We start from the raw sequence: 27,233 nt of genomic DNA on the forward strand, positions 1-27,233 counted from the left end.
CATGAATATGACTTCAGTTACTGAGTCATTAAGATGTCATTTCGGACACCTTCCCAGGTCACTTCGATTGTCTGTTTTTCCATGGTGGCTACTGAGAATTGGTGCCTCTCCCCATTCTGAATGTTGTAATATTCAGATTATGTGGGTGATAACGCTGTTTTCTGCTACCCACAAAACATCAAGAACTTCTAGAAGTTATAGAACTTCTATCATGGTTGTTTTCCACTGAGCTTTTTCATAGATGATGGTGAGTCACGTTCAGTAGGAAAGAGCCCCCTCAGGAAGTTAGTATCTGCTGAGAGACTTGGCCAAGCTCCATTTGAGGTTCTGTCCAGCTTAGACCCTGTGGCTGACAGGAGAGGAGGGTGGGTGCGCCTAGGAAGCATGTGCCCAGTCAGTACGACCCACCAGGTGCTTGGGAGGAGGAGTAGCTTGAACAGCAAGAGCGGCCTCTGCAGAGACTGGGGAACGGGCCCAGCACTGGTGCTCAGAGGCCTGGCTCCCTCCCAACTTCCTGGCTTGGTTTCCTCAGCTGTGAAACGGGAGGTGGTGGTCTAGTGGAGTCCTAAACCACTTCCTCTTTCAGTCTCACCTGTCAATGGGAGGGATCATGCCCCTCAGAGAGGTGCTGGAAAGGATTCCTGGAGGTGATGAATGAAAGTGCGTAGCCTCTAGTGGTGGCTGCTGTGACCTTCCTCATGTCTCCCTCACACGGGTGCTTAGAGGAACAGATGGAAAAGAAACTGGCCTGTCATTCTACATCTCCCTGTGGTCATTTCTTGCATTGGTGGGTGGGGTCCCCAGTTTCTGCTGCTGCAAGTCAGGAGAAGGGGCATTCTCAGGCGCCCCAGTTGGGAGGTAGAAGACCTCGGCTCTCTGCTGACCCGGCCCTGTGCTGTGTTGCAGGGAAAGCAGGCCGAGCCCAGCGGAGGCCTCTGTCGCTCACCGTCATGCCGTTCCCGTTTGGAAAGTCCCACAAATCCCCAGCGGACATTGTGAAGAACCTGAAGGAGAGCATGGCTGTTCTGGAAAAGCAGGACGTTTCTGACAAAAAAGCAGAAAAGGTATGTATTTGGCTTTATTATAAATTGTTGATTCGAAGCAGAAGTAAAACCAGTTATGAGATGATTTTTAATAAACCCCGATTTGGGTGGCAGTTCCTGCTGAGAAGACACCCCAAGTTTTCTCCTGCATTAACATATAGCAAGGAGTCCTTTTGTGGCGCTGTAGGACAAGTGCTTGACTGCTAACCACAAGTTAGGCAGTTCAAACCCACCAGCCATCCTTGGAAACACTATATAGGATCTCGATGGGTCAGAACCAACTCAAAGGCACACAGCAACAATACTACACATACATTTGTAACTTTCCTCTGATTTCTTTTTGTTTGTTTGTTTGCCTTTGTTTTAGTTTCAGACTTTTTAAATTGAGGTTTTTATATTAATTTTATTTTTTTCCCTTGATTCTTTCAAGTGTTTTTGGTGGACTTCTTGAAATCCTTTTCCACTCACATTCTTCCTGGGAGGAGACCTGCACCCATGACTAGTACTTCTCCCACCCCAGTCCCCCAGGCCAGATCCTGCCCTTCATCTCCGTCCTGTCTGGAGCATCATCTTTCACTAAAACCTTGTGTCTTCTACCTCCTAACAGAATTCATACTCAGGCTTCTTAGGGGTGTTAGCAGAGGAAAGCAGAGCCTGAACAGAACCCCTGACCCACAAACACAGAATCCGGGGCCATTTAGAGTAGGGGACATCAGCCACGTACTATGTACTGTGGTCTCAGTCGGGGGCTTCTAACCAGAGGCAGCTGTGCCCTCCACACGGACATTTGGCGACCTCTGGAGGTAGTTTTGGTCGTCACACTGAGGGTAGAGGCTAGGGATGCTACTAGTCATCTACATGCGTGGGACAGCCGCACCACAAAGAACAGTGTCTCCTTGTGTCAGCACTGCCGAGGTGGGAACCTATAGGCTAACCCAGTACTAAGCAAGAGAGACCTGCTGGAAGGATAAGCAGACAAAGAAAAAGACTGGAATTTGTGGAAAGTGAATCTCAGTTCAAAGGAAGACGGCAGCTCTGAAGAGCAGTCCATGGCAGTGCCGGTGCCGGTGCCGATGCCGATGCCGATGCCGATGCTGACACCGATGCCGTAGTCTGAAGTAAATGATAAATCCTGGGGGGCCACGAGGGGAGGGGATGGCTGGTGCTTGTTTGGAGTTCAGGATTCAGAAGGAAGTCGTATGTGTGCAACTGCTGCAAACAGTGAATAAGGAGGACCTGGGACCTAAAAGAACCACAGGGTCAGCAGTTCGAACCCACCAGCCTCTCCTTGGAAATCCTATACAGGGTCACTGTGAGTCAGAGTTGACTCAGTAGCACTGAACAACAACAAAGACATAAAAAGAACAAAAAGATGAGAAGTCCAGTCACTGAATTAAAAGCCTGAAAGACAACTTTGACATCCTCTGAAAGGTGGTCCCATTAAACCAGGGTGGTTGGTGTCATCTGTTATTTGTCATTGTTCTGAAAATTCTGTCCAGTACATACAGAAATGAATCCGAAATAAATACGACTTTCGCAAGTAAAGAGAGAAGTTTACAGCATTTTATATTCATGTATATTTGCATAATTCACGAGAATCAGTGGGAAAGGGACAGTTTTTTAGACTGGTGCTGATTGGAATACAGAATGTATTGCTTCAGTTTCCTCGGCTGTCAAATAGAGGCGCCTGTCACCTGGGGGTGCAGTGCTGGGCTGAAGGACACTTTGGATTCTTTAGCTAGATGAGTAGAACAGTCTTAGTTTTCCTAAACACTAATCATAACTAGCTAGAAAATATAATTTTTTAAAAAAGAAATTCATTCCCAATAGCCACAGAATAAGCATAAGGTATAAGAGGTCCAGGACTTTGTTGAAGAAGTTCCAAGTCTGTATGAAGAACACTTAGTCTTCTCTTGAGGCACAGAAAACTTGGCCCATATTACCAGATGGAAAGATATTTCTTCCCAAATTAATTTTTTTCCCAAATTAATTTTTAAGATTAAATCCATTCCATTTAAAATCATAGCAGAATCTTTTTGCAACTTGATAAAAAACTGATTCTCAAGTTCTGGAAGAATAAAGAGAACAAACAGCTACAAAGTTGGAGTGGGGAGTAAAGAGTGTGGATTCTTTTTCTGTAAAAACGTCATGACACAAATCAATTAAAAAGTACACAAGTGAAAAGTGGTAAATCTGTTTTCACGTCTTCGCTCAGCTTTGTGCTGAAGGTTCTAGCTAGTGTTGTCAGGCACCAGAAAGAAGCAAAAGGTGTCCATGTGGGAAAAGAAGAAGGACAACTGCCTTCTTTGCAGACAACAGGATCATCTGCTTAGAAACGCTGAAGGCATGTACAAAAAGAGCAAGTAAACTAATCAGTGAATTCCTCAGGTTACAAGATCCTTTTAAAAAATCAATTGTATTTTTGCACAGTAGCAGTAAACAATCAGTAGTTATAATTTTAAAAATACTCTTCATAATAGCATGAAATATCAGGAAATACCTAGGGACAAATTCGACAAAAGAAATAAAAAATGGCAAACACTGAAAACTATAAAATAGTGCTGCAAAATAAATGGGAGCTAAAACATGTTTCTCTGCTATTCATACAGTTTTCAGTGACTAACGATTCGGAAGTAGTTAGTCACTCTTTCAATAACCTCATATGGATGCGAAAGCTGGACAGTGAATAAGGAAGATCGTAGAAGAATTGATGCCTTTGAGTTATGGTGTTGGAGGAGAATACTGAAAGTGCCATGGACTGCCAAAAGAACCAATAGATCCGTTTAGGAAGAAGTGCAGCCAGAGTGCTCCTTGGAGGCCAGGATGGCTAAGCTTCGTCTCTCCTACTTTGGACATATTGTCCGGAGGAAACAGTCGCTGGAGAAGGATGTCATGTTGGGTAAGGTGGAGGGTCAGAGAAAAAGAGGAAGACCCCTAATGAGATGGATTGGCCAGGTGGCATCATTGATGGAATCAAGTGTGGCAGCGGTAGTGAGGTTGGCCCAGGATCGGACATTGTTTCGTTCTGCTGTGCATGGGGTCGCTATGAGTCGGTTCCAACTCGATGGCAGCTGACAACAACAACAACTTAACATGTTAATGGTCTAGGGCATAAGAATGTCAGTTCTCCCCATTGGATTCAATGTCATCCCAGTGAAAATCCCGTGTTTAAGTGACATTTATAGACAAGCTGATTCTAGAATGAATATGGAAAAACAAAGGACCTAGAGTGGTCTAAACAACTCTGAGCAGTAACAGAGGTGGAGGGCTCATTAGCTGTCACATTAAAAGCATACTCTATAAACGAATATATTGGTGCTGCTGATTCGGTTCCAACTCATGACAACATTGTATAGGATTTCTGAAGAGTGGCTGGTAGGTTTGAACCACTGACCTTGTAGCAGCTGGTGTGTTTGCACTGCTGATCTGTGGTTAGTAGACCAGTGCTTATCCTACAGTGCCACACCAGGACTCCAAAGTGATGTTAGATTTCATGAAATTCTGGTGTGGCGCTGTGGGTTAATGTGCCAGACTGCAAAACCGTTTGAACTGCAAGGTTGGCAGTTCAGACTCACCAGCTGCTCCTCAGAAACCCTCTACAGGGTCGCTATGGGTCGGAATCGACTTGACAGCACTTAACAACAACAACAAATCTTCAAAAGATAGTTAAGAGAATGAAAAGACAAGCTACAAGTTGAGAGAAAAATCTTTGCAAAGTATCTATCTGACCAAAGGCTGCATCCAAAATATATCTTAAAAACAACTTTCAAAATCCAACAATAAAAAAAAAATCCAAATTTTTTTTTTTTTGAAGAGATTTTGATAGATGCTTTACTAAATATGTACATGGGGGAACCAGCACTTAGCAAAATGCAAACCACTAGTTGTTAGGGAAGTGCAGTGTAAAACCACAGTGGGGTGGGTACCATTGCACATCTGCTCGAATGGCTGAAATGGACAATACTGACTATACCAACTGATTACAATAGAAGACTCTACAGCACTTTGGAATAGAGTTTGGCAGTTTCTTTAAAAGTGAAACTGAACATCTACCATTGAGTCCACCCAAGAAAACAAGAAATACGGGTCCATGGAGAGGTGTGCATACATTTTCATAGTGACTTTATTTGTGATATCCCAAAACAGGAAACGATCCTGGTGTGTGGATAAACTGTGGTTCATCCATAAAATAAAATAGTACTCAGCAGTAAGAAAAGAATGAACTATTGGTGTGCACAACCACATGAATGGATCACAGAATAACTGTTGTTCTGACTGGCTGAAGGAAGCCAGACTTTAATGTATGATTATATTTCTGTGTTGTTGTTAAGTGCTGTCGAGTCAGTTCCGACTCATAGCCACCCTGTTTAGGGTTTCCAAGGAGCAGCTGGTGGGTTTGAACCACCAACCCTTAATTTAGCAGTCCGGTGCTGATCCTACAGCATGTAAGACTATAAAATGCAGCTAATTTGCGGTGGCAGAAAGCCGAGAGAGGCGGTGGCTTTGGTCTGGGGGAGTAGCAGGAGGGCGGGTTATAGAGGGACACTGGGACACGTGGTGGTGATGGGTGTGTTCATTCTCTGGGTGGTAGTGATGGATCTGCAGGTGTAAACATCTGTGACAGGCCATTCAAGTGTGTGAAGTGTGTGCTTTAAGCAGTCTGTAGTATGCCAACTGCAACACAGCAAAGAGATGAAGGAAATGGATCTTCCGGCCCCATACACCAGCTGGAATTGTGAGTGAGCCCTGAGAATAGGCTGTGTAAAGATAAAACAGTCCGAAAGGCTATTGAAAGTGCAGGTTCAAATCTAGCAACTTTAGAGTGATGCTCTTCTGTTCTGAGTGGACACATCCCACATCCCACATCCCACATCCATGTAGAGCGACTGGAGTGTGTGAGGACGTGACAAGCTCATGCGGAAGTGCAGAGCCTTGGCCTGGGGGCCGGGGGCATACTTAGAAATGTGCAGAGAAAAGATTTGAGCAGAATGAGTTTAGGAAATAGGAGCCCTGGTAGCGCAATGGTTAAACTGAAAAGCCGTTTGAACCCACCACCACTCCATGGAAGAAACATGAGGCAGTCTGCGTCCATAAAGATTTACAGCCTTGGAAACTGTCACTGTGAGTAAGAATCGACTCGGTGGCACTGAACAGCTTCCGAGAGAGAGAAGTGCTAAAGCTCTTGGTGAAATAAATGTCTTTAGGGCACCATCTAATGTCAGGAAAGGGACAGAGCTATTTCTGTGGTGTGACGCTGTAGGATAGTCATTGGACTACAAGGTGGACGGTTCAAACTCACCAGCCGCTCCTTGGAAGCCCTATACAGGGTCGCTGTGAGTCGGAACCGACTCAACAGCACTTAACAATGTAACATTCCTATGTAAGGGAACAGAATTAAGACCTGTGTGTGAAAGCAAAACAAGGATTCCAGTTTTGTCTTGATATTGGGAGCAATAATATGTGGAAGTTCGCTTCCTCAGGAGACAGCACGTTTCCTGTCTCTGGCAGTGTTTCAGCATGGATTAAGGAACCACTTAGTGTGGGAGAAGGGGTTCAAGCTTGGCCTCACTGACATGTTGTACATTGATCAAACACCATACTTTGCAGCTCATCTTATTTTGAGGTCAAATCATTTTCTGTTACTCGTTGCATGATCCAGATGAAGAAAGCAATGGATGGTGTACCCTAAGTAACCTATGACAGTAGACGTCACGCCTGGGTCTGCCACGTACCTGGTAGAAGTAGGCCTGATTCTGCTTTCTTCACTATCTCCACCAGCATTTCCTGTTTCAGGTCATGTCCGAATCTTTTAGACAGAATTATAAACACAACATTGGAATATGTAATCCTCTATTTGTGGTGTGTTTGTATTTTTACTTGTTTTATATTTTGCACGCTTGCCATATTAAGAATCGTGTATGATACAAATAGATTGTTGTTGTTAAGTGGCATCGAGTCAATTCCAACTCAGAGCAACCCTGTGTAGGATTTATGAGGAGCAGCTGGTGCGTTTGAACTGCCAACCTGGTGGTGCACAGTCCAGTGCTGATCCTACAGCACCACACCAGGAAGCCTCAGATAAATTAGTCTCTTAGGAGCTATGCCACAGCTTTTAAAAAAGAATTGGTACGAGTCTAGTTGCCCTAGATCTTAAAAATGTGGGTAGTTTTACCCTGCTTATTTTTAGGGCACTGAAGAGGGAAGAAAAGATTTGTTCTTTCCTGGAAACAGCCACCCAGCTGTGGTGTCCAGTGCTGCCTGTTCCCACCCCGTCTCTGCCCACTCCCTGCTATATAAAGAAGGCCTGGCTACCTCACTCAGCCCAGGCCTGGTGCCGTCCTCCTCTGTGAATGTGTGTGTTTGCCATGTTGAATGGCTGTATTCACTGGTCTCAGGCATATCTCAGAGGGAGGCTAGGAGAAGCCTTTCCCAAGTAGGACCCTTCAGCAGTGACTCATAGTCACTAAACTTGCTGAGAGTCATCTTTGGCACCAGAAGGTTATTCATAGGTTTTCCTTAGTCCATGATCTTTCAGCTTCTGTAGGGCCTGGAGGCCTTAAAAGCAACAGAAGCAAACATTTAGCACATGCGTTAGTGTGATGATAGAATTGTTCTCATTATCCAGGGTTTAGCACCCGTTATTTGTCAGTTTACTTTCAGATTCTACCTCACATCATATTTCTTCATTTGCTTTGATTTAAGAATTTCCTTTTTCAATGAGTTCCTTCTTTTTTCAATGAGTTCCCTTTTGAGAATGAACTGAAATTTATGGCAGCTAATACAGACTGGTATATATTTAGAGGTCTCTCATATTTAAAATGACTCTTTTGCTAAAGAAGGAACTTAAAGAAACCTAGAAAAAAGAAAAACACAAGACAAAACAGTACATTATTTAACCCTTCCCTCCGAAACAACTATCCGGGTTCTTTGGCTCAGTTGTCAATAATAATAACTTAAAAAAAAAAAAAAAAGACTTCTAAAGAGTGATTCCCATCTGGATTCTGTGCACAGTATGTGGCCAGCCAGGCTGCTACCCTCTACTGCCTAAGCTTTCGGTATCACCACCTGCAGAAAATTCCCAGCTCCACTGAAGCCGCATCAGACTGTGTGCCTGATTGGATGTGTGGGTCATCTGACAGGGAAAATGGACATGTAACTAACACATGAGAGAGGGAGAGGTACTTGGGAGGCTGAGTGAAGTTCAAGGGGGTAGGTAGTAAAGCAGTTCCCATCTCTGTGGGAGATATGCACAGATAGAGCTAGCTTCTGTTTGACGTGGCCTTTGAGGAGATGAGTTTTCAGGTTATTGACAGTAAAAAAGTGAGAGAAAATACACTGTGAAACAGCTAAAGGATGGCATGTTCAGAAAGCAGTGACAAGGTCAGTGCGACTTTCTAAGGGTGGAGATAGAGGGATCCTAACTATAGGTGAGACTAGAGACGCAGGTTGAGGTAGATTGAAAAAGAGCCTTGTGTACAACCTAAGGATGTACTGAGGTTAGACTGAGAAGCTAAAGAGGTCCACTGTTGCCTGGCTTTGAATTAAATGTGTGTTTTGAAATATACAGTGATTTGCCAATGTTATGAGACACGTACAGGGAAATTCCATGATACTACTACCGTGTTCCCCAGTGGGTAGCTTTGTAGGACCGCCCCCCCCCCCCAATGAAAAACTGTTTTGGCACCCTTTATGGTCACAACAAACACCTCGTCTCCTCCCTGTCTTTCTCTCTTACTGTTGTTAAGGGTTGTCAAATTGGTTCACACTCATCACAACCCTAGATAGTGTTTCCAAGAAGCAGCTAGTGTTTTTGAACCACCAAACTTGTGGTTGGCAGTCCGGTGTTTATCCTACAGCGCCATACCAGGACTCCCTGCCTATCCTTGTTGTTGTTGTTGTCAGGTGCCATCGAGTCTGATCCTGCCGCTGCCACACTTGACACCATCAATGATGCCACCTGGCTGATCCACCTCATTGGGGGTCTTCCTCTTTTTCTCTGATCCTCCATCTCACCCAGCATGACATCCTTCTCCAGCGACTGTTCCCTCCTGACAATATGTCCAAAGTAGGAGAGACGAAGTATGCCTATCCCTAAGCCCTGGCAATCACCAGTGTGTTCGCCAGCTCTACAGTTTTGTTATTTTCAGAGTACTCTATCAGTCGGATCATAGATGGGCTTTTTCACAGTGGGATCCATGCCAAGTCATCGTGTAGGTCAGTAGTTTCTTTGGGTGGCTTGTGAAATTCCATGGCAGGGATATACCACAGCACGTTTAACTGTTTGCAGCTTCTAGTTACAGATACAGCTGCGCAAAAGTTTTTGTACAGATTTTCATGTGAGCATACGTTTTCATGACTCTGATATAAACGCACAAGAGCGCAAGTGCTATACCATGGGGTAAGTGTAGGCTTCGCGTTGTAAGAAACCGCCAGACTTTCCTCCATTTGACATCCCCATTGGGAAAGAATTGGGGGCAAAATTAGAGGGGCGTGGGTCTGTCTGGATATGTTTTGAAAAAGATTCCTGTGTAATAGCAGAAGGTGAACTTAATAAGGGAATTCTGGTGACAAGGAAAGATTATGGGTAAGGAAGAGATGAGATTTCTGGGGAGAGTTGAGTTAATAGTTGTTTACAAATAAATCCAAGTTTATATTCCCTGTTGCCCATCACCTTCCACACATCAAGCATTTCCCATAGTTTTAATGGACTGAATACAAAGTAGTAGCCCAGAGTAGAGGTAAGCAAAGTGCAACCGGGGCCAGCCCACCTCCTGGTTTTGTAAATAAAGTTTTATTGAAACATGGCCCATTCGTTTACATACGATCTATGGCTGCTTTCCCATGACAGCAGCAGAGTTGAGTCATTGCAACATAGACCATGTGGCCCCCAAGTTCCCACACTCTCGTCATGGTTGAGAAAAGCTGGATAGATACTTCCGATAAGGGAGCTGATAGTAGAGATCTTGTTTTGGTTAGAAGTTAGGGGAAAGGGTGTTTATAATTGAAAGAAGAAATAAACTTCATCCTTCACTGCACTTCCACATATAATGACTACATTTCCCCTGATGGGACTGTCCTTTTAGGTTCTCATGCATATTCTAGCTCTTTCTGTCTCTCTGGGGCAAATAAGGAAATAACTACGGGGCCACAAGGAGCCTTGGTAGTACAGTGAGATACGAGTTGGGCTGCTAACTGCAAGGCCAGCACTTCGAATCTACTAGCTCCTCCACTGGAGAAAGATGAGACTTTCTGCCCCCGTAGATTTACAGCCTCAGAACCCCTATACAGGATCACTACGAGTCGGAACCAACTCAACAGTCGCCGTCAGCACCACCACCAGAGAGAGGGGGACATCGTCCTATGCTGTAACTTGGTTGGTTTATTTAGTTCTCAGTTTAAACATCATTGCATGTTAGTATAGATCTGCTTGTTACACATACAACTTCCGTGATAGTCTCTTAAGCTGGAATACCACGGTTTAATCAGTTCAGTGGAAGATTTAAAGTCTTTGGTATTATTGCACATGACGCTGCTTATACGTAAAACATTGTCTTTTAACCCTACTGTAAATCCTGAGAAGTAGAATTGGACGAGTCAGAGGGATGTTACCCTTTGCTTTTTGATAACATTTTGCCACATTACCCGACAGTAAAGTTGTGCCAAGTTACATGTCCACTAGCAGTGTCTCTTCTTTTCAGTCTGCCTCTGATTGTTGTTGTTGTGTGCTGTCGAGTCAGTTCTGACTCACAGCAAACCTGTATAGGATTTCCAAGGAGCAGCTGGTGGATTTGAATCACCAACCTTGTGGTTAGCAGTCTAGTGCATATCCTACAGCACCACACCAGGACTCCTCAGCTAGAGGGTGGGAAATGGTTTATCATTTTAGTTTTATTATGATGATGAAATATAGTAATTTTATAAGGCCATTGGCTAATTCACAAACGAAAAGGCCATTTCTGTACATTACCCAGCACCACTGTCTGTCATTGGGTTGCACTGGGGTGGCCTGTGTGTTGCTGTGAAGCTGGAAGCTATGTCATGGATAGTGCAAGTACCAGCTGGATCACCCACGGTGGACAGGTCTCAACAGAGCTTCCAGCTAAGACAGACTAGGAAGAAAGACTTGGAGATGTATTTTTATAAAAACAGGCCCGTGGAAACCTTATGACTAGCAATGGAACATTGGCTGACATAATGCTAGGAGACTGGGAAAGAGCTGCCCCCTCAAAGGAGCTTCAACCTAAGTAATATGATGAAACAAAGCGTTTGGGACCTTGTTTTGCTTGTGGGACACAACTCAAAATCCATTAATAATCGAAAGTTGGAATGTATGAAGTAGGAACCTAGGAAAATTGGAAGTCCTGAAAAGTAAAACAGAAAAATCGATATTCTAGGCATGCATGAGCTGAAATGGACTGGTATTGGCCATTTGGAATCGGACAGTCATATGGTCTACCTTGTCTAGAATGGCCGGTTGAAGAGCAGTGGTATGCATTCGTTGCCATGAAGGGCCTTCCAAAGTCTGTCCTAATGTACAACACTGTCAGGGAAAGGATAATATCTAGTCTTGTTGTGGTACTGTAGGATAAGCACTCGACTGCAAGATCAGTTTGAATCGCAAGGTTGACAGTTCAAACTCCTCACCAGCTACTCCTCAGAAACCTTATACAGAGTCACTGTGAGTCGGCCCTTAACAACAGTACCTTTGTGTCTGAGTGACTTTCTCCAATCATGGTGAAGTGCAGGCAGTGATGAAGCCTTTGGAGAAGTTGTTGGAAGTCTTGAAATAGTCCCTTTGTACCAGTGTTTGGCTTGCTCGTTGCTTATTTTGGTCCACCTCGTTTTAGTTTCCAAATGAGGAAACCTTCAGTGGAAAGTCTCGGAGGCCTAGTTCTACTGAGGAAGGGTATAGTGGTGGTGGTGGTGGTGGTGGTGGTGGTGGTATGCCGTGAAATCAGTTCCGACTCACACCGACCCTGCATATGGTTTCTGAGGCTAGCGTAGTGGTTACGAATCAGGCTGCAAACCTTAAGGTCAGCAGTTTGAAACTACCAGCTAGCTGTTCTGCGGGGGAAAGATGAGGCTTTCTGCTCCCGTAATGATTTATAGCCTCAGTAACCCTGTAAGGGATCGCTATGGGTTGTAATTGACTCAACAGCACTTAACAACAACAACAACACAGGAGCAGAAAACCTCATCTTTCTCCCATGGAACAGCTGACCTTGAGGTTAGCAGCCCGACTCGCAACCTCTACACTACCTGAGCTCCTTCCATTATGGATGCTTCCCTTAAAAACTTGAAGTGCCGTTACCTACCTCCTCACCTGGGAAGCGGGAAAGTACAGCTCTGATATGACTAGTGTAGTGGACGCTTGGTGTGGGCTTCCCAACACCGGTCACTGTCATTGAGATATTTTGATTCTATATCATTAAAATATTTCAATTTAAAAAAATGTAAGGGTCCAATTAAAGGTAATCCGCTGGGTATGTGTGGTGTTTGTGGGACATCGATGGAGCGTGTGGAGTAGGGTTAACACTGGCAGCGCCAGGACATGCTGCTCCAAGGGAACATTGCTGCTGCCCAGTCCCCCCCAGGCCTCTGTGAGTCTGCTCCACGGGGGCATCTCCCCACCGCCTCTCCTGTGGCTGCTTAGAAGAATTACACAGGGTGAGTGGCTTGTCACAACCAAATCCTATGCTTCTCACCCAGTCAGGATAAGTACCAGCTGATCAGGGAGGCACGATCCTCGTTCACCATTTTCCAGCCAAGTGACAGGAGTGTTTGCTCACGTGCTTCCTCATGGCCGTGTAGTTATAAGCATTGATTCCTGTTCATAAAGTGGTCGGTGCCCAGGAAATACAATATAAGGCTAACTGGCCATCTAGGTGTAGCTTTTGTCTTGGAATATCTTGTCAACTGATGAAAATGTCCCTGCAAAAACCAAGTGGGGTCCATGCCTGACTTCCTCACAAGAGAGAAATAGAATCATTCCAATAAAAACCAGGAGGTCACATATGCCTCCACCCTACAGCCTTGCCTTCTTGACCCTCTTCTGACACCCACCGTCCCTCCCATAGCACTCTGCTTCACATCTGGTGCCATAAGCCAGTGCAGTGGCCACACAGAACTCTTACCGATACACTTATGGGCGTTGTTTTTAGGGAAGTGAACGGTACAATTCAGGACCGAAAAAAACAACTCACTCAGGCCGCAGCAGTTCTCCAGTCTGCACTGTTATTGGGAGAGAATGTGGCGGGAGTGTTGAGGCGTTGGGATGGAATACAGTAGTTTTCATCAGAAAGTCTTGTCTCACCGTAGGAGTGAAGCTAGAGGCTCAGGTACAGAGTAGAGAAAGAGATGAAAGTACCCTGAGGAGAGTGGAGACGTCCAGGAGTATTTGCTTCTGGAAGGTGCAGGTGGAAATCAGCCCTGCTTGGAGGACTGTCTTCTCTGATCGGGGTGAAGGCAGTCCACCAGCCTGCACTGTTGGTGAGCCACGTGTGCACAGATATCAGCACTCTTTCAACAGTGCTCGGAACTCTGGAAGCTGAAGTTATCAGTAAAGGTCGTCTTAGATGGTTTCCAGGAACGGGAGACCTTGAGCTGCAGTGAAACACAGCAGATAGGAGGATGTGGTCAGGGAGACTGCGAGCATGCTGACATAGTGCAGGTGGAGCCGGGATGGGTCCAAGCACGGTGCTTACTGTGAACACTGCTGAGGGAGACGTCAAGTCAGGGCTAAACAAGATCAGCCAAGAGTGCTGGTTCCGTGCGTGACACATGCAGCTGTTCATTTTCTCGACTTGTAATGGGAAACAGAAATCACGTGAGCTATACAAAGAACTGAAGGCCATCGTTGAAATAGGGACCTAATCTCATTGATCAGAACTATTCATAAAAAAGTTGATGATTTTCATTTTGTAGTTCATGCTGGTGATTTTTCCACATAGACCATTACCAGTCACGGAAAGCAGAACACAGTCTGTCTATTACCCACCAGTGCCATGATCTGCCTCTGAGTAGTTGAGCGCCTGCCTGCCTGCCCAGGTACCCCTCCACTCTTTAGGTGTGTGCTTAGCATGGTTTGTGGCACTTGTTTTTGAAGTGTGCTTACAACACCCACCTACATACGAATCATTTAGTTCCTCGCTAGAAATTAGATTTGTAGGAGTGGGGACTTCTTGTGGAAAGGAGTAAAAGGGTAGAAGCGGAAATGAGAAGATACACCAATTAGTGTCAACACGGTGAACGTTTTGACAATTTCATTTATCTCATCCTCTTTGTTTTTGGCCTTTTTTCCTTGCTCATCTTTAAAAAAAAAAAACAAATGTAAAATACGGATTGTAAAATCATTCAATTCTGACTTGAAATTAATGTAAGGTCACTGGGAGATAGATGGTCAATTCAGCACCAGGCAAATCACAGCAAACTTGTCTGGGAAAGCCACATGCAGTGTAGACACGCTGTGTTCGGTTCTGCCGTGAGTGCTGACCACTTGTTCCTCAGGTGAACACTGAACGCAGGAGGTGGCTGCCATCAGCCTCAGCAGTGCAGGGAGGCAAGGCGTCTACACTTGGAGCAGTCCTTGCATGTGGGGACCACACCTGGGGCATCCACTCGTGAAGTAAATTGACCAGCCTGGGGAACTAGCCAGTGTCTCTCCTAGCTTGTTTGTTGTCATTCATTAGTCGGATGCTTGCTCTGAACTACACCGAACTGTTCACAGATCTGCCCCTTCTTAGAGAGATGTTTGCTCCTGTTTAGTAATAGGTGCTTGGAGCCCTAGTTCTAACACTTTCCCCTTCTCCTTTGGTTTAGTGAGTGAGACCACTTAGCCATTAAAATAGGAGAAAGCCCCGAAATGTAAATTGTATCCTTGAGGAGGATGAGCCAAAAGGGGGAGAGAGGAGCAACCAGAGGGGTGACCAGACCCGGGCCCTCTGTCGTCGAGTCCATCCTGCCTCAGTAGGGCTGGCCTGTCTGTCGGGCAGAACAGACTGCCCACAGGTCTCCAAGGTGACTGCGCCACCTATTTCCCTCAGAGAGGCTGGGTCGAACCATTGGCCTTTGGTTGACAGATGAGTGCTTTAACCACCGTGCAACCAGGACTACTTCTAGTAGAGAAAGGAGGGGGAATTAAGATGTAGTGAGCTGCCGAGGACGAGGAAAGGGATTTTGAGAGGAGCGTGTGGTGGGTACCATCAAATGCTGCTGAGAGCACGTGTACAGCGCAGACTGGGAAGTGTGTTTAGTGACACGTAGGGTGTTGGAGACGAGCCCCAAGCCAGTACAATTTTTGTTAAGTGCCTTGGAGTCAGTTCCGACCCCTAGTGACCCTGAACAGGGTTTCCGAGGCTGTAAATCTTTACGGGAGCAGAAAGCCTCATCTTTCTCCTGCGGAGCAGCTGGTAGTTTCAAACTGCTGACCTTGCGGGTCGCAACCTGATTTGTAACCACTACGCTACCAGAGTGTGACCACTATGCTACCCAATACTAGGGTAGAAATCAGTGTAAGGCTGAGGACAAGACTGAGGGCAGCCTGAGGAGTGGGGAGTAGCTGGGAGCTGTTTGTGGAGTTACGACCTTTATTTGATTTGTTCATGGGAATCTTGACCATGCTGAAGACTGACAGGAGAAAAGTCTGCTGAGAGGGAAATTGACTATATGAGGAGATGAGAATGAGCTCATTCTGGTTCAACCCCTACTTAGAATTGGCCCTTCTACCTGAGACCCACTGACTGAGAGTCTACATTGTCACTTGATGTATTAGGAGCCCTGATGTGGCGCTCTAGGATAAACACTGACAGCAAGGTCAGCAATTCAAACTCACCAGCCTCTCCTCAGAAACAATACACAGGATCTCTGTGAGTCAGAACCAACTTGAGGGTACTTAACAACAGCGTACAGAGCCCAGCTAGCATGGTGGATTACGAGCTGGCTACTAACCACAAGGTCAGCAGTTCAAATCTATCAGCCACTCAGTGGGAGAAAGATGAATGAGGCTTTCTGCCCCCATAGAGATTTAAAGCTGCAGCATTGGAACCCCTGTACGGGTCACTGTGAGTCGGAACCAACTTGGTGTCACACCACCACCAACCATCCATCTTAAGAGTCTTAGGAGCTCTGTAGGGTAAGCACTGGACTGCAACCACAAGGTCAGCAGTTCAAACCTACCAGCTGCTCCATGAGAGAAAAAGGATGCTTTCTCCTAAGGTTTCCAGCCGTGGAGACCCTGTGCCAGGTCACTATGAGTTGGAACGGACTCAGCAGCATTAATGACAACTTAACATTCTGGTGTGCACATAGGATTCCCTGGGATCTGGTTAAAATGTAGATTCTGGTTCAGTACATCTGGGATGGAAAGGCAAATTTTCAGTGTGGGATCAAACCGGGGTGAACCAGCTCTCAAACCTTGGTAGCACACAGGGTGAGTTACTGAGACGGCAGGAGGGTCACACAGTAGTCGGGGGATTATTATGGATAAGCGGGTATACAGTTAGCAGGAAACTCCATCGGTGTCGAAGGGGAAGGAGGAGACATTACAAGTAGCCATCCAGCCCAGAAGTACAACAGATCATCTTCTGATTGACCCCAGTCTCTCCACCCTTCATTCTCCCTCACCCCTTGTTACCAGAAGAAAGCATAGAGTCTGGTTTGAATTCAAATTCAAAATCATAAAATAATTGCAAAGAAGAGCATCCACTGAGGTATGTGGAAGTTGCTAAGAAACTTCAAAGCATTGGTTGAGCAGAGGGAGAGGTCGTGGTAAAGGTGACGTGCTGTGGAGTCTGTGCTGACTCATCGCAACCCTGTAAAATCTTGATAGAGCAAAACCACCATCATCTTTTTCCTGCGGAGCCGCTGGTAGATTTGAACTGCTGACACTGCAGTTAGCAGCCCAGCGTGTGACCCACCATGCTACCAGTGTTCCTTACAGGGAGTGGAGACCCCGGGTATAAAATCAGCAGATGACACACTCAGAAAACAGTAGTGACTGCCTGCTGGGTGGCACGTTCTCTGTCAAGGAGAGTCCGCTTCAGAATAGAGCTTAATAAAATGGAATCGGAAAAGCAACATATGTGATTAGTTTAGGAGAGAACACTGCTGCTACATTTTTTAATCTCTTGGCCTAGAAAAGTCCTATTCAGAGAGCTATACATTGAAATATGGGGTGCTACACTGCTGTCAGAGAATAGGATGGTGACAGGAGACTGGAAAAAGTCAAGTCCAACTCTGTCACTTGGGTTCTGAATCAGGTGGCACAACGGGCTTATTAGGAGGAGGGTCTGTAAGCATTAGAAAAGAAAGAAAGCAGACTCTGGCCTCCTTACTGCCCCTTCCCAGTCTTAGCTCCTCAACTCGAGAGGACCAGTGGCTCTGCGCTGTGAGTGCAATCCCACGGCCTCTGTGAGGTTCACCTCACGTTGTGTTCCCTTCTCTCAGAAATCACTTGTCCTGCCCACATGAAGTCCATCGTCTGCGGGCCATTACTTCATCGTTTGGCTAGTCTCTTTTGGAGTGGGTGGAGAGTAACTGCTCCCTGGTCTTCCATCTTGGCCTCAAGTGGAAGCCTCGCCAGCTTCCCGCCTTCGCCCTTCCGCCAGCAGCTCTCCTCCAATATGCCTTCTGCCCTGGCCCCTGCCATTCCTCTCCGCAGTATTGGCGTGTTGGGGTCTTCACACTCGGAGCCCACTCAGGCTCTTCTTCCAAGGTCATGGTGCCCCCCAGCTCACGGCGAAGTGGAAGCCCCTGTTGTGTGTATACGGTGTCATCATGCGAGGTGTGCACACGCCGGTCTTCCTGCTCCTAAGTGGGGAGCGGGACTTGCCTCCCCTCGGGTGTTGTGCTCACTTCTGTATTTGAAGAACCGAGAGAGGTTATTTGACAAATGTAAGCAAGTTGTGTTTTTTAAAAGGAATGTTTTTTTTTCCTTCTCTCCCCAACTACCCTTCCCCAAACCCAGGCTACAGAAGAAGTTTCTAAAAACCTGGTGGCCATGAAAGAAATCCTGTACGGCACCAACGAGAAGGAGCCGCAGACGGAAGCCGTGGCCCAGCTGGCGCAGGAACTCTACAACAGCGGCCTCCTCAGCACGTTGGTGGCCGACCTACAGCTCATTGACTTTGAGGTAAACAGTCGGTCTCTTAGTGGCCAAACACAGAACCCAACTCGTAGGCTTTTCCCGTGTGTTTTCTCCTGGGAAGCATTGTCGGGGTCCTGCTGAGGCCTCGGTACAGGGGTTCCCACCCTGTGGACACATGCTGTCTGCCTTCCTCATCACAGAGCCAGGGCAGGAACCCACAGGGACCTTGGGCCTGTTCCAAGGCGCCTCCCCCAGTTTGATGGGGTTGTGTATGGAGTTTCTAAGGTATTCTTGATGCCCTTTTGTTTAAGCTATATTTAGGAACTCGTTCATAACGTGAGAGCTCTGTTGTGGATTGCTTATAATTTGCTGGTCCCTGGCTCCTACGAAGTAAGGAATCTAAAAAAGATGGTGCAAAGTCAGAATGTGAGAGACAGATGAGCTCTCTTAGAGAACGCCCAGTTAGTTACACAGTGACTTGGGAGAGCCAAACGCCACAGGACTGCCATGATTTTCAGGGCCGCAAAGGTTTTCCACCGCTTTCCACTTTTATACCGTTCGTTTTAGTGGGAAATGTTTATTTTCCTCCTCTGGTAAGTTTCTGCAGTTTGCTGTTGTCTCTTTTGCCTGCTGGAAATCCACCAGAGTAGGGACCCTAAGCCTCTACCTCACATGTGTGGTGTTTGCTCCGCAGCGCTTTTAGACTTTGGAATTGTTAAAACATGTGAATAGCAGGTTTTATTCCAGTCCTCAGTTCCTCGTTTCTTTGACTCGGGCAACGCTGGGCCTGCTGTCCTCTGTGGCCCTTCACTGGAGCCCAGCCTCTACCCACCAAGGACAACACCGCTCACTTTCTGCCTCAGGGCCGCCTGGACCCAGAGCACTTCCTACCTAGCCCTCGAAGGCATTTCAGATTGCTGCCCAAGCTTTTACAGCTGGGTCGTGCCCTTAAAATAACAGCGAGTGTGACCATGAAGTCGGTGTGAATGAGGGCCCGCTGCAGGCTAGGGGCACACCATGTGACAGGGTCTTTGCTCACCTCTTGGTCAGGGGTGTGCTTTGTTTTAAATCCAGCCTGGATGATTAGATGTGTGTATGTGTACAGGTCCTTCAGAGGGAGAAAATACAGACATGTAACCCAATTACATTTTCAGGAAGTATGTTTCCTTGGATATAATATTGATAATAACATTTTTTATTAAGAGAAAATTTTACTTCTGTCCTACTATAGAGCAGATAGAAGAACTGGGACATTTCAGTGTATAGAACTGGTTTTATATGTTTTTAATAGTGTGTCAGACTCCAGCAACGGTGCTTATTTTGAAGTTGGGTCTGGCCTGAGATGTCTACTTCCTCCTTTGTCAGCCTCCACGCCCCACTTCCCCAGTCTGGCCACAGGACTCCATATTCATTTGGAACTTTGAAGGCATCTTAAAAAGCTGAATGGATCCTGGAACTCATCCTGACTGCTCCCAATGTGGCCCATGAGCTGAGGGGTCTCAGTGTGTTGCAGGCTGGAGGCAGACTGTTGTTCAGCCTCTAACAACTGACCATTCTGAAATGGTTCTTGGGGCCCACTTCCCCATGTGGTAATTTCTCATGCAAGTTTCCATTCGGTAGTGACCGAATCATCTGTTTGGTTTAATAAAGTACCAGGCGTAGTTAAGTTCTGAGCTCTGAACAGCTTACCTCCTAGAGTCCTCAGCACCTTTATTATTAATGCTGATGAAGTGGTTCCTAAACAGACCCGGCTAAGCTTCGATCAGAATTCCTTCAGTGTTACCGTGCTCACATATGAAAGGACTTGTTGTTGTTGTTAAGTGCCGTCGAGTCGGTTCCGACCCATAGCGACCCTGTACAGGGTTTCCGAGGGTGTAAATCCTTACGGGAGTAGAAAGCCTCATCTTTCTCCCGCGGAGGGGCTGGTAGTTTCGAACCGCTGACCTTAAGGTTCGCAGCCCGATTCGTAACCACTACGCTACCAGAGCTCCTTATGAAAGGACTTAGAGCAGCCTTATTGAAGCTTCTAGTTCCGTGTGGGTGGGATTCCGGGTTTATCGTAAACGGAGAAACAGGGCTTTGTTGTTCATTTCTGAGTCTGCATGATTCTGAGCTTGAAGGAGTTAAAACTACATGTGGAACGTTGTGAGCGTTCACTGTGTCAGCATATCGTTCAAGTTAAAAATAGCTATTCAAACGTAGTATTGGGGATCATAAACGAAGAGAGAAAGTAAGAAAACGTTCATGTCTGTGAATGTTGTCAAGTACAGATTTTTCTTCAGAGCTGGAAATATGCAATGCTTTTCTTTATGTGAGTTGATTTGGGTGGGTGAGCGGGTATTTTTGTGTTTAGTCAGGTAAATGTTTTAATGATTGTATTCCTACTAGGGCAAAAAAGACGTGGCTCAAATTTTCAACAATATTCTCAGAAGACAAATTGGTACAAGAACTCCTACTGTTGAATACATCTGCACCCAACAGAATATTTTGTTCATGTTATTGAAAGGGTACGTACAATGTTGTAAAGTTTATATTCTTAGTTCAAAAATAAGAGCGAACGAGAGCCTTGAGCAAAAAGCCAGGGTGGACTGTGGGGGGAGCATTGTCTCTGTCGTTTTGTCCACAGATCTGGTACAGACGCCCCTCCTGAAGATGCCACCTTTGTGCGAAACTGGGCCTGCAGATGCCCTAGGGTGGGCTTTCACATTAAGTGAACCATGGGTTCACAGATGGAACCTGACTGAAAGAAAGAGTGAAGCAAGGTGTCTCTGTTCTGGACAATTAAAAAACCCCAAAGTTGTGCTTTATTAAAACCTCAGTTACACCACGTGTTAGACATCCCTGGACATGTACCCACTGCAAGGCTATGGGAGCTGCTGGAAGAGGGCCCCAGTGCCAGAACACTTCCTTTGTGAAGTTGATCCCCCTCTGCTCTCTGCCTGCCTGGGGCCAGTCATACCTACTGCAGCTCCCGGGAGCCTGACTGCACAAACCAGACATTTAAGCTGGGCGTCTGTCTGTCCATCTAAAACACAAGCATGACCAAAACACCCTAAAAACGAAACTTTCAATTCCTCCTCTTCTTCCTCATCGTCCTCCCCACCGAGCTTCCCTGATTGGCGAGGTCGCCTCCTGTTGTTGGCTCCAGCGCTGTTTGCGGCCCTGGTGTGCGTGTGTGGTGTCCTGTGTGTGAGTGGCCTGGCTGCTGACGGGCCTCTCCTCCCCTCGCTTCCATGTTGTCTGTCTGGGTTCACACTCCCCCAGGTTCAAGCTTGTAGAGACCACACCTGAGTCAGCGCGTCCTGCCTCCTCCTCTCCCTTTGGGGCCTCCTGTCGTGCTATTGCTTCTCAGGCTGCTAGGCAGAGCTTTTGGCATCCCAGCCATTGTGTGACCCTGGGGTTGCATGTGTGAACAGGCAGGGTGGTGTCTGCAACTTCGCTGGTGTTCTAGAGCCGCTTCCACGTGACTCGGGGGTCCTTTTTTTCAAGCCAATCTTGCTTTTTCCATTGAGTTGTGTTGTGCAGTGCAGTCAGTTTTGACTCATAGCAGCCCTGTCCAGGGTTTTTGAGAGCAGCTGGTGGGTTTGAACTGCTGACTTTGTGGTTAGCCGTCCAGTGCTGACCCTACGGTATCGCCAGGACTCTTCCTTCTGAGCTAGCGCTGCCTAAATGCTCGGGTTTGTTTGTTTTTTAAGACTTTACTTTAGCCAGCAGTGCAAATGTGCACATTTTAAAACACCATCCTAAAGATTGTTGAGATACAGTTTAAAGAAAAAGTTTTCAGCTCTCCTCCAAGAGAGCCAGCATGGAAGTCTCCACCTGAGCGGGGAGGAAGAGAGATGTGGCCATGCAGCTGATAGAGATGTGGCCATGCAGCTGATAGGGAGCCTCCCTCCCCCTTGAGCCAGTGCTGGGACAAATGGACACCAAGCTGCAATGATTGTTCATGTTGGGTGACTCGGGTCCATCTGTTCCTTGCTCCCTTTCATTGCCACCTCACGGTGACACGGCTCAGCCTTTGTCCCCATCACCAGGTATGTGCCAGTCAACAGTGCCTTCTGCAAACAGGATCTGATGCCCCATCTGTTTTCCCATTTCCTGCCTTTCTACAAAAACGTCATTACACAGTGGATTTGTTTCGCTCAGGTTCCAGATGAGGCTCACACACTGAATCCCATTGGTCGGACTTTTCACATGCGCTTTCATTTTATGTACATTTTATTGTGGTTTGGATGAAACTTTACACACAAACTAATTTTCCATCTCACAGTTTAGCTCTTATTAATTTATAATCCTACCTACCTCTCCTCAGTACAACCGCCCCCCTCTTTTTTTTTTTTTTTTTTTCCGCCACTTGTTGAAACAGCTAGGTCATTTGGGAGAAAAATCGCATAATATGGATTTGCAGCTCTCTGGTTGCATGTTAGAAACCCTGGTGGCCACAAAGCGAGTGTTCAAACCTACCTTCAGCTCCTCAGGAGGAAGATGAAGCTGTCTGCTTCCATGAAGGTTTGCAGCCTCTGAAACCCTCTGGGACCGTTGTCATCCGTCCTGTAGTTGTTACTCGGTACCATCAAGGCTGCCCTGACTCCTAGCGACCCTGCCAGACGCTGCCGGGGTCTGCCCCACTGTGCCATTCCATCTCGTCGGAGTCTGGCCTTTTTCACTGGCCCTCTACTTCACCAAGCACGATGTCCTTCTAGGGATTGGTTCCTCCTGACAACCTGTCCAAACTACGTGAGACAAAGTCTCCCTTTTAAGGGGCATTGTGGCAGTTTGTTCTTGTGGCAGTCCATGGTGCTTTCACCATACCAGCCACCAACACCATAGTTGACGTGCATCATCATTCTTCTGATCATCTGGTCCCTCTGTCCTGTAGAGTCGCTATGAGTCAGAATGGACTGAATGGCAGTGAGAGAGAAGGGTCTCACTTAGCATGTTCTTCTAGCCCCTCATTTCTGTCACTAGGTGGTTAGAGGTAGAGTGTGATTAGATTAGCAGGCACTTGGTTTTTTTGAGGGGTGTGGAAACAAGAATTCTTTGTGTCCTGTGTACATTTGTGGATCCCTGCTGGGCAGTACTGGCTGTCCCGCTGTAGTAAGTAGATTGATGAGTGGATTTATGTGCTCTTGGTCTGAGCCTTTCGCCCAGTGCCCTGCAGATTGGTCAGGTCTATATCTCATCCATTCCTTCTCCATGTGCTGAGTGTGTTTCTTCGCCAAAGAAGAACCAGCAGTATGGGAAAGACAAAGCGAATGCTTGATTCCACCCCTTTTATTTCTCCACTTTTATCTCAGTCACTTGATGACCTAGCCACTTCACACATGACCAGTGAGTAGGTGAGTGTTTAAGCATCTCTGTCAATTCAAGTTTATGTCCAAATTGTCCCATTGTAGGCCCCTGGGAGTGTCTTCAACGTGGCTCCTGTGTTCTTTTGTCGGGACCCCATTATTAGTCTTTGGTATCTTCTTGCTTCTGGCTCAAGATGCCCCTTGTTAGTTTTGTACACTCCCTGCATCCGACCTGGAAACAGGTCAAGGAGCCTTTTAACATTTTGTACTTTTGTTGATTAAATAAATGATTTCCATAAAATGTAATCATCTGCTTAGGCTATAAATATTTTGATGTGAGATATTTTGGGGGTCCTGGTATGACACTATAGAATAAGCACTGGACTGCTATCTGTAAGGTCAGCAGTTCAAACCTGTCTGCTGCTCCTTGAAAACCAACTCACAGACACTTAGCATTAACAACCTGCTGATGTGGTTACGTGCTTGGCTGCTAACCAAAAGGTCGGTGGTTGAAGCCCACCAGCCCACAGGAGAGAGAAGGGGCAGTCTAGTCTGCTTCCATCAAGACGCACAGCCTGGGAAATCCCTTGGGATGGCTCTGTCCTGAAGTGCGCTGTGAGTCGGCATCCACTCCGTGGGTTTGGGGCTTCGTAATGGCAATAAATTACATACTGACGTGGTCTAGGATCTCATCTTACTTGAATCCCCAGTCACTGCCCGTGGAAGCAGCAGATGGCATTCTGCTCCACAAGTCTTTAAAGTGTGCCAGGGCAGAGCTGCCACAGTGAGGGCTAGTCTGTGCCTCACCCAAGCCACAGTGTTTGCAGTCACCTCATCTACGTGCGAATGCTGGACCCTGAATAAAGAAGACAGAAGTGATACATTTGAACAATGGTGTTGGTGAAGAATATGGAAAGTACCACAGACTGCCAGAAAAACAAACAAATCCTTCTTGGAAGAAATAGAGCCAGCACTTTGGACGTGTTGTCAGGAGGGATCAAGGTTGTCATGCGTGGTAAAGTGGAGGGTCATTGATGAAGAGGAAGACACCACCACCACCATGAGCACCCAGTGAGCTGGATTGAAACAGTGGCTGTAACCGTGCACTCCAGCATGGCCAGGAATGCGAGGCTGGCGGGCTTTCCTTCCTTCGGTTGTGCGTAGAACCGCTAGTGAGTTAGAACCCACTCAACGGCCCTTCACAGCAACAGCTGCCAATGTGTGCCCACCTGTGAGTTGAAAGGCAGTGTCGCTCCCCTCAGACAGGAGGTAGACACCACAAGCAGTCTGTGTCCCTACAGGCCACTGCCTGGAAACCCCATGGGGCAGTTCCGGTCTGGAGGAGTCGGATTGACCGACAGTGGCAGTGGATTTGGGGTTTGCTCTGCTGCCAATATTAGTATCCATTTGAAAAGAATCTTGTTGCTGAAGTGGTTTTCCTGGCAGTTTAAGTATTAATGTGCTTTCCACTCTAGTGTAATGGGGTTTGTAGGCATAACTATTTGCATTGTAATCATTGGTTTATGGCTTACTCATTTAAGATAAGCTTGACGAATGTTCATCAAAACCTGCCCAACTTGTTGTAGCAAACTGTCTGGCCTTCCCTGCTAGTCTCCTGCCTGCTAAAGAGCAGCCAAGATGAGCTCTATGGTCGGCCATTTTGTGAACACACATTTAGCCCCTGAGAGCCAGTCTGCACCTAGGTTCATTGTCATCGAGTCAGTTCCGACTCACAGCAACTCTGTGTAGGGTTTCCGAGGAGTGGCTGGTAGGTTTGAACTGCCAACTTTGGAGTTAACAGTCCAGTACACTGGAACCCCACCCAGATCTGTGTTGTTTTCATTGCTAAGTGTCATCGAGTCAGTTCGGACTCCCAGCGACCCTGTGTAAGGTTTCCAAGGAGCTGGTGGGTTTGAACCACCGACCTTGGAGTTAGCAGTCCAGTACACTGGAACCCCAACTAGGTCTGTAGCGATAGAAAAGAACATCGGGGCACAACCTGAGATAAGAAACTGGTTCTACAGGATTTCATCAGGAGAACCTGTGGGTTTGGTCAGTGAGACATGGGCAGGCAAGATGAAGAAATGGCCGGAGGTGGTTAAGCATTACATTTGCAGAGGGAGAGAACACACCCAGTCCAGTGGCTTACCACGTAGGACAAAGGTACAGGGGCAGGAATGACCAGTATGGCAGGTGGTGACAACAAGGTTGTCACCTGGGAGCTCTGGGGAGTGAGCAGTCACAGTGGACCAGAGGAGATGTGATGGGGAAGACTGGAAATTCAGGCTAGGGGTTTGCCTTCATTTGATTAGCAAGAAGCAGTATTTTAAGCTCGTGGGGGGTGTTGCTAACCTTTTCAACATTGTTTTCTGCTTTGAATTTTTTTTTTTTTTTTTTTTTGTCAAAGCCATGTGTTTTCAGTAATGGAGAACATTTTTAATTAAATGGAAAAAAAATTTTTTTTAAGTAATACAAATTTTGATACAATTATGGAAACACATGTCCTGAAAAGTTTCCCTGAAAGGTTTCTGCTGGGGTTGATGGGATGTGGCCCAGTTCTCCAGATTCATACAGTTTTATAGCCCTTCACCAGATGACAGTGTGCACTGAAAGCAGCTACACCCAGAGGTGGAAAGTGTAGGTGGGCGCTATATTTCCACGGATCACAAAAGGGTTAATTTCGAGTTTGAACAAAGCCACTGACCAGGACGCCATTGCAGGGTTGTGGATGTGGATGGAGAGAGACAGTTTAGAGAAGCCTGCAAGGTTGCCTGGTGATGCTGAAGTGGGAAGATTCGGGGTGGGTAGCTCAAAGGAGGCAGAGAGCCACAGCCCATAAAGTACCTACAAACCACATTCAGTTATTTGTAAAGTAAAATAATATAGCTAGCAACGTCGTGCTGCTGAGAGTCTTAAAAGGACCATCGTGGTTGTTAAAGCAAAGTACAGGACACATGCTGTATTTTTAACCGGCTAACTGTTTTTAAACACTTAGAATTTAGAACAAAGCTGGTTTGGCTTCTAATTTGATTTCAGCTGATTGAGAGCACAACTCAGCTCACCGTGATGTGGGCTGACTCCAGGTTTCTTCTCAGCTCTCTTAGCTTAAAGAGTGAGCTGGCTGCGCCTGGGGCTGGCACCCTCACAGCTGTCCCTGACATTTGGGACGAGTCTGTCACCACCAACTAATATGCGTGTGTTTAACCAGGACACTTGTCACACTTCCAGTTATAAAGGTCTGTCATGCCGGCTTTGTCTCTGCAGGTATGAATCGCCAGAAATCGCTCTAAATTGTGGAATCATGTTAAGAGAATGCATACGACATGAACCGCTTGCAAAAATCATTTTGTGGTCAGAACAGTTTTATGATTTCTTCAGATATGTGGAAATGTCAACGTTTGACATAGCCTCAGATGCATTTGCCACATTCAAGGTAAGGTTCAAGAGAGCCACCTAAGTAGACTCAGTCCTGCTTCCTGGCCTCTGCTCTCCTCACCTACACACCGCTGCCCCCTCGTGGGCAGAGAGAAGATAGCGCCGGCCTATATGTAGGACTCAGCTTTACTTCACATGGCACTCACACCCGAAAGTGGGTACGCGTCAGAAATCCTGTCTGGTCAAAACGAAACTTTAAACTCCGTTCAAGTGCCTGTTAAGTACAGGATTCAGGTGCATGTACAGGAAGTGAGCAGCAACACAGGGCAGGACTGTCTTTGGGTCAGACCCTGTTGGATGAGTTGGCTTCTGTTTATAAAATGTTCACATTGTGACCGTGGGGGCACGGTTAGCCCACCTCTGCCATCTCTTGCCCATGCC

At 46.5% G+C, this 27,233-nt stretch overlaps 1 protein-coding gene across 1 annotated transcript in view; it reads left to right on the forward strand.

Annotated features, from left to right (window-relative positions):
- The first annotated feature begins 918 nt into the window (after window positions 1-918).
- Window positions 919-27,233, forward strand: part of CAB39 (calcium binding protein 39) — a 33,311-nt gene continuing 6,996 nt past the window's right edge. Inside the window, exons 1-4 of the mRNA XM_006866730.1 lie at window positions 919-1,064; window positions 18,007-18,171; window positions 20,515-20,633; window positions 26,682-26,850. Of these exons, the coding sequence (XP_006866792.1) occupies window positions 951-1,064; window positions 18,007-18,171; window positions 20,515-20,633; window positions 26,682-26,850 (567 nt within the window). The 5' untranslated portion in view covers window positions 919-950. The remainder of the gene's footprint in view (window positions 1,065-18,006; window positions 18,172-20,514; window positions 20,634-26,681; window positions 26,851-27,233) is intronic.

This window comes from Chrysochloris asiatica, unplaced genomic scaffold, assembly GCF_000296735.1.
Source record: "Chrysochloris asiatica unplaced genomic scaffold, ChrAsi1.0 scaffold00096, whole genome shotgun sequence".
Classification (NCBI taxonomy): Eukaryota; Metazoa; Chordata; class Mammalia; order Afrosoricida; family Chrysochloridae; genus Chrysochloris; species Chrysochloris asiatica.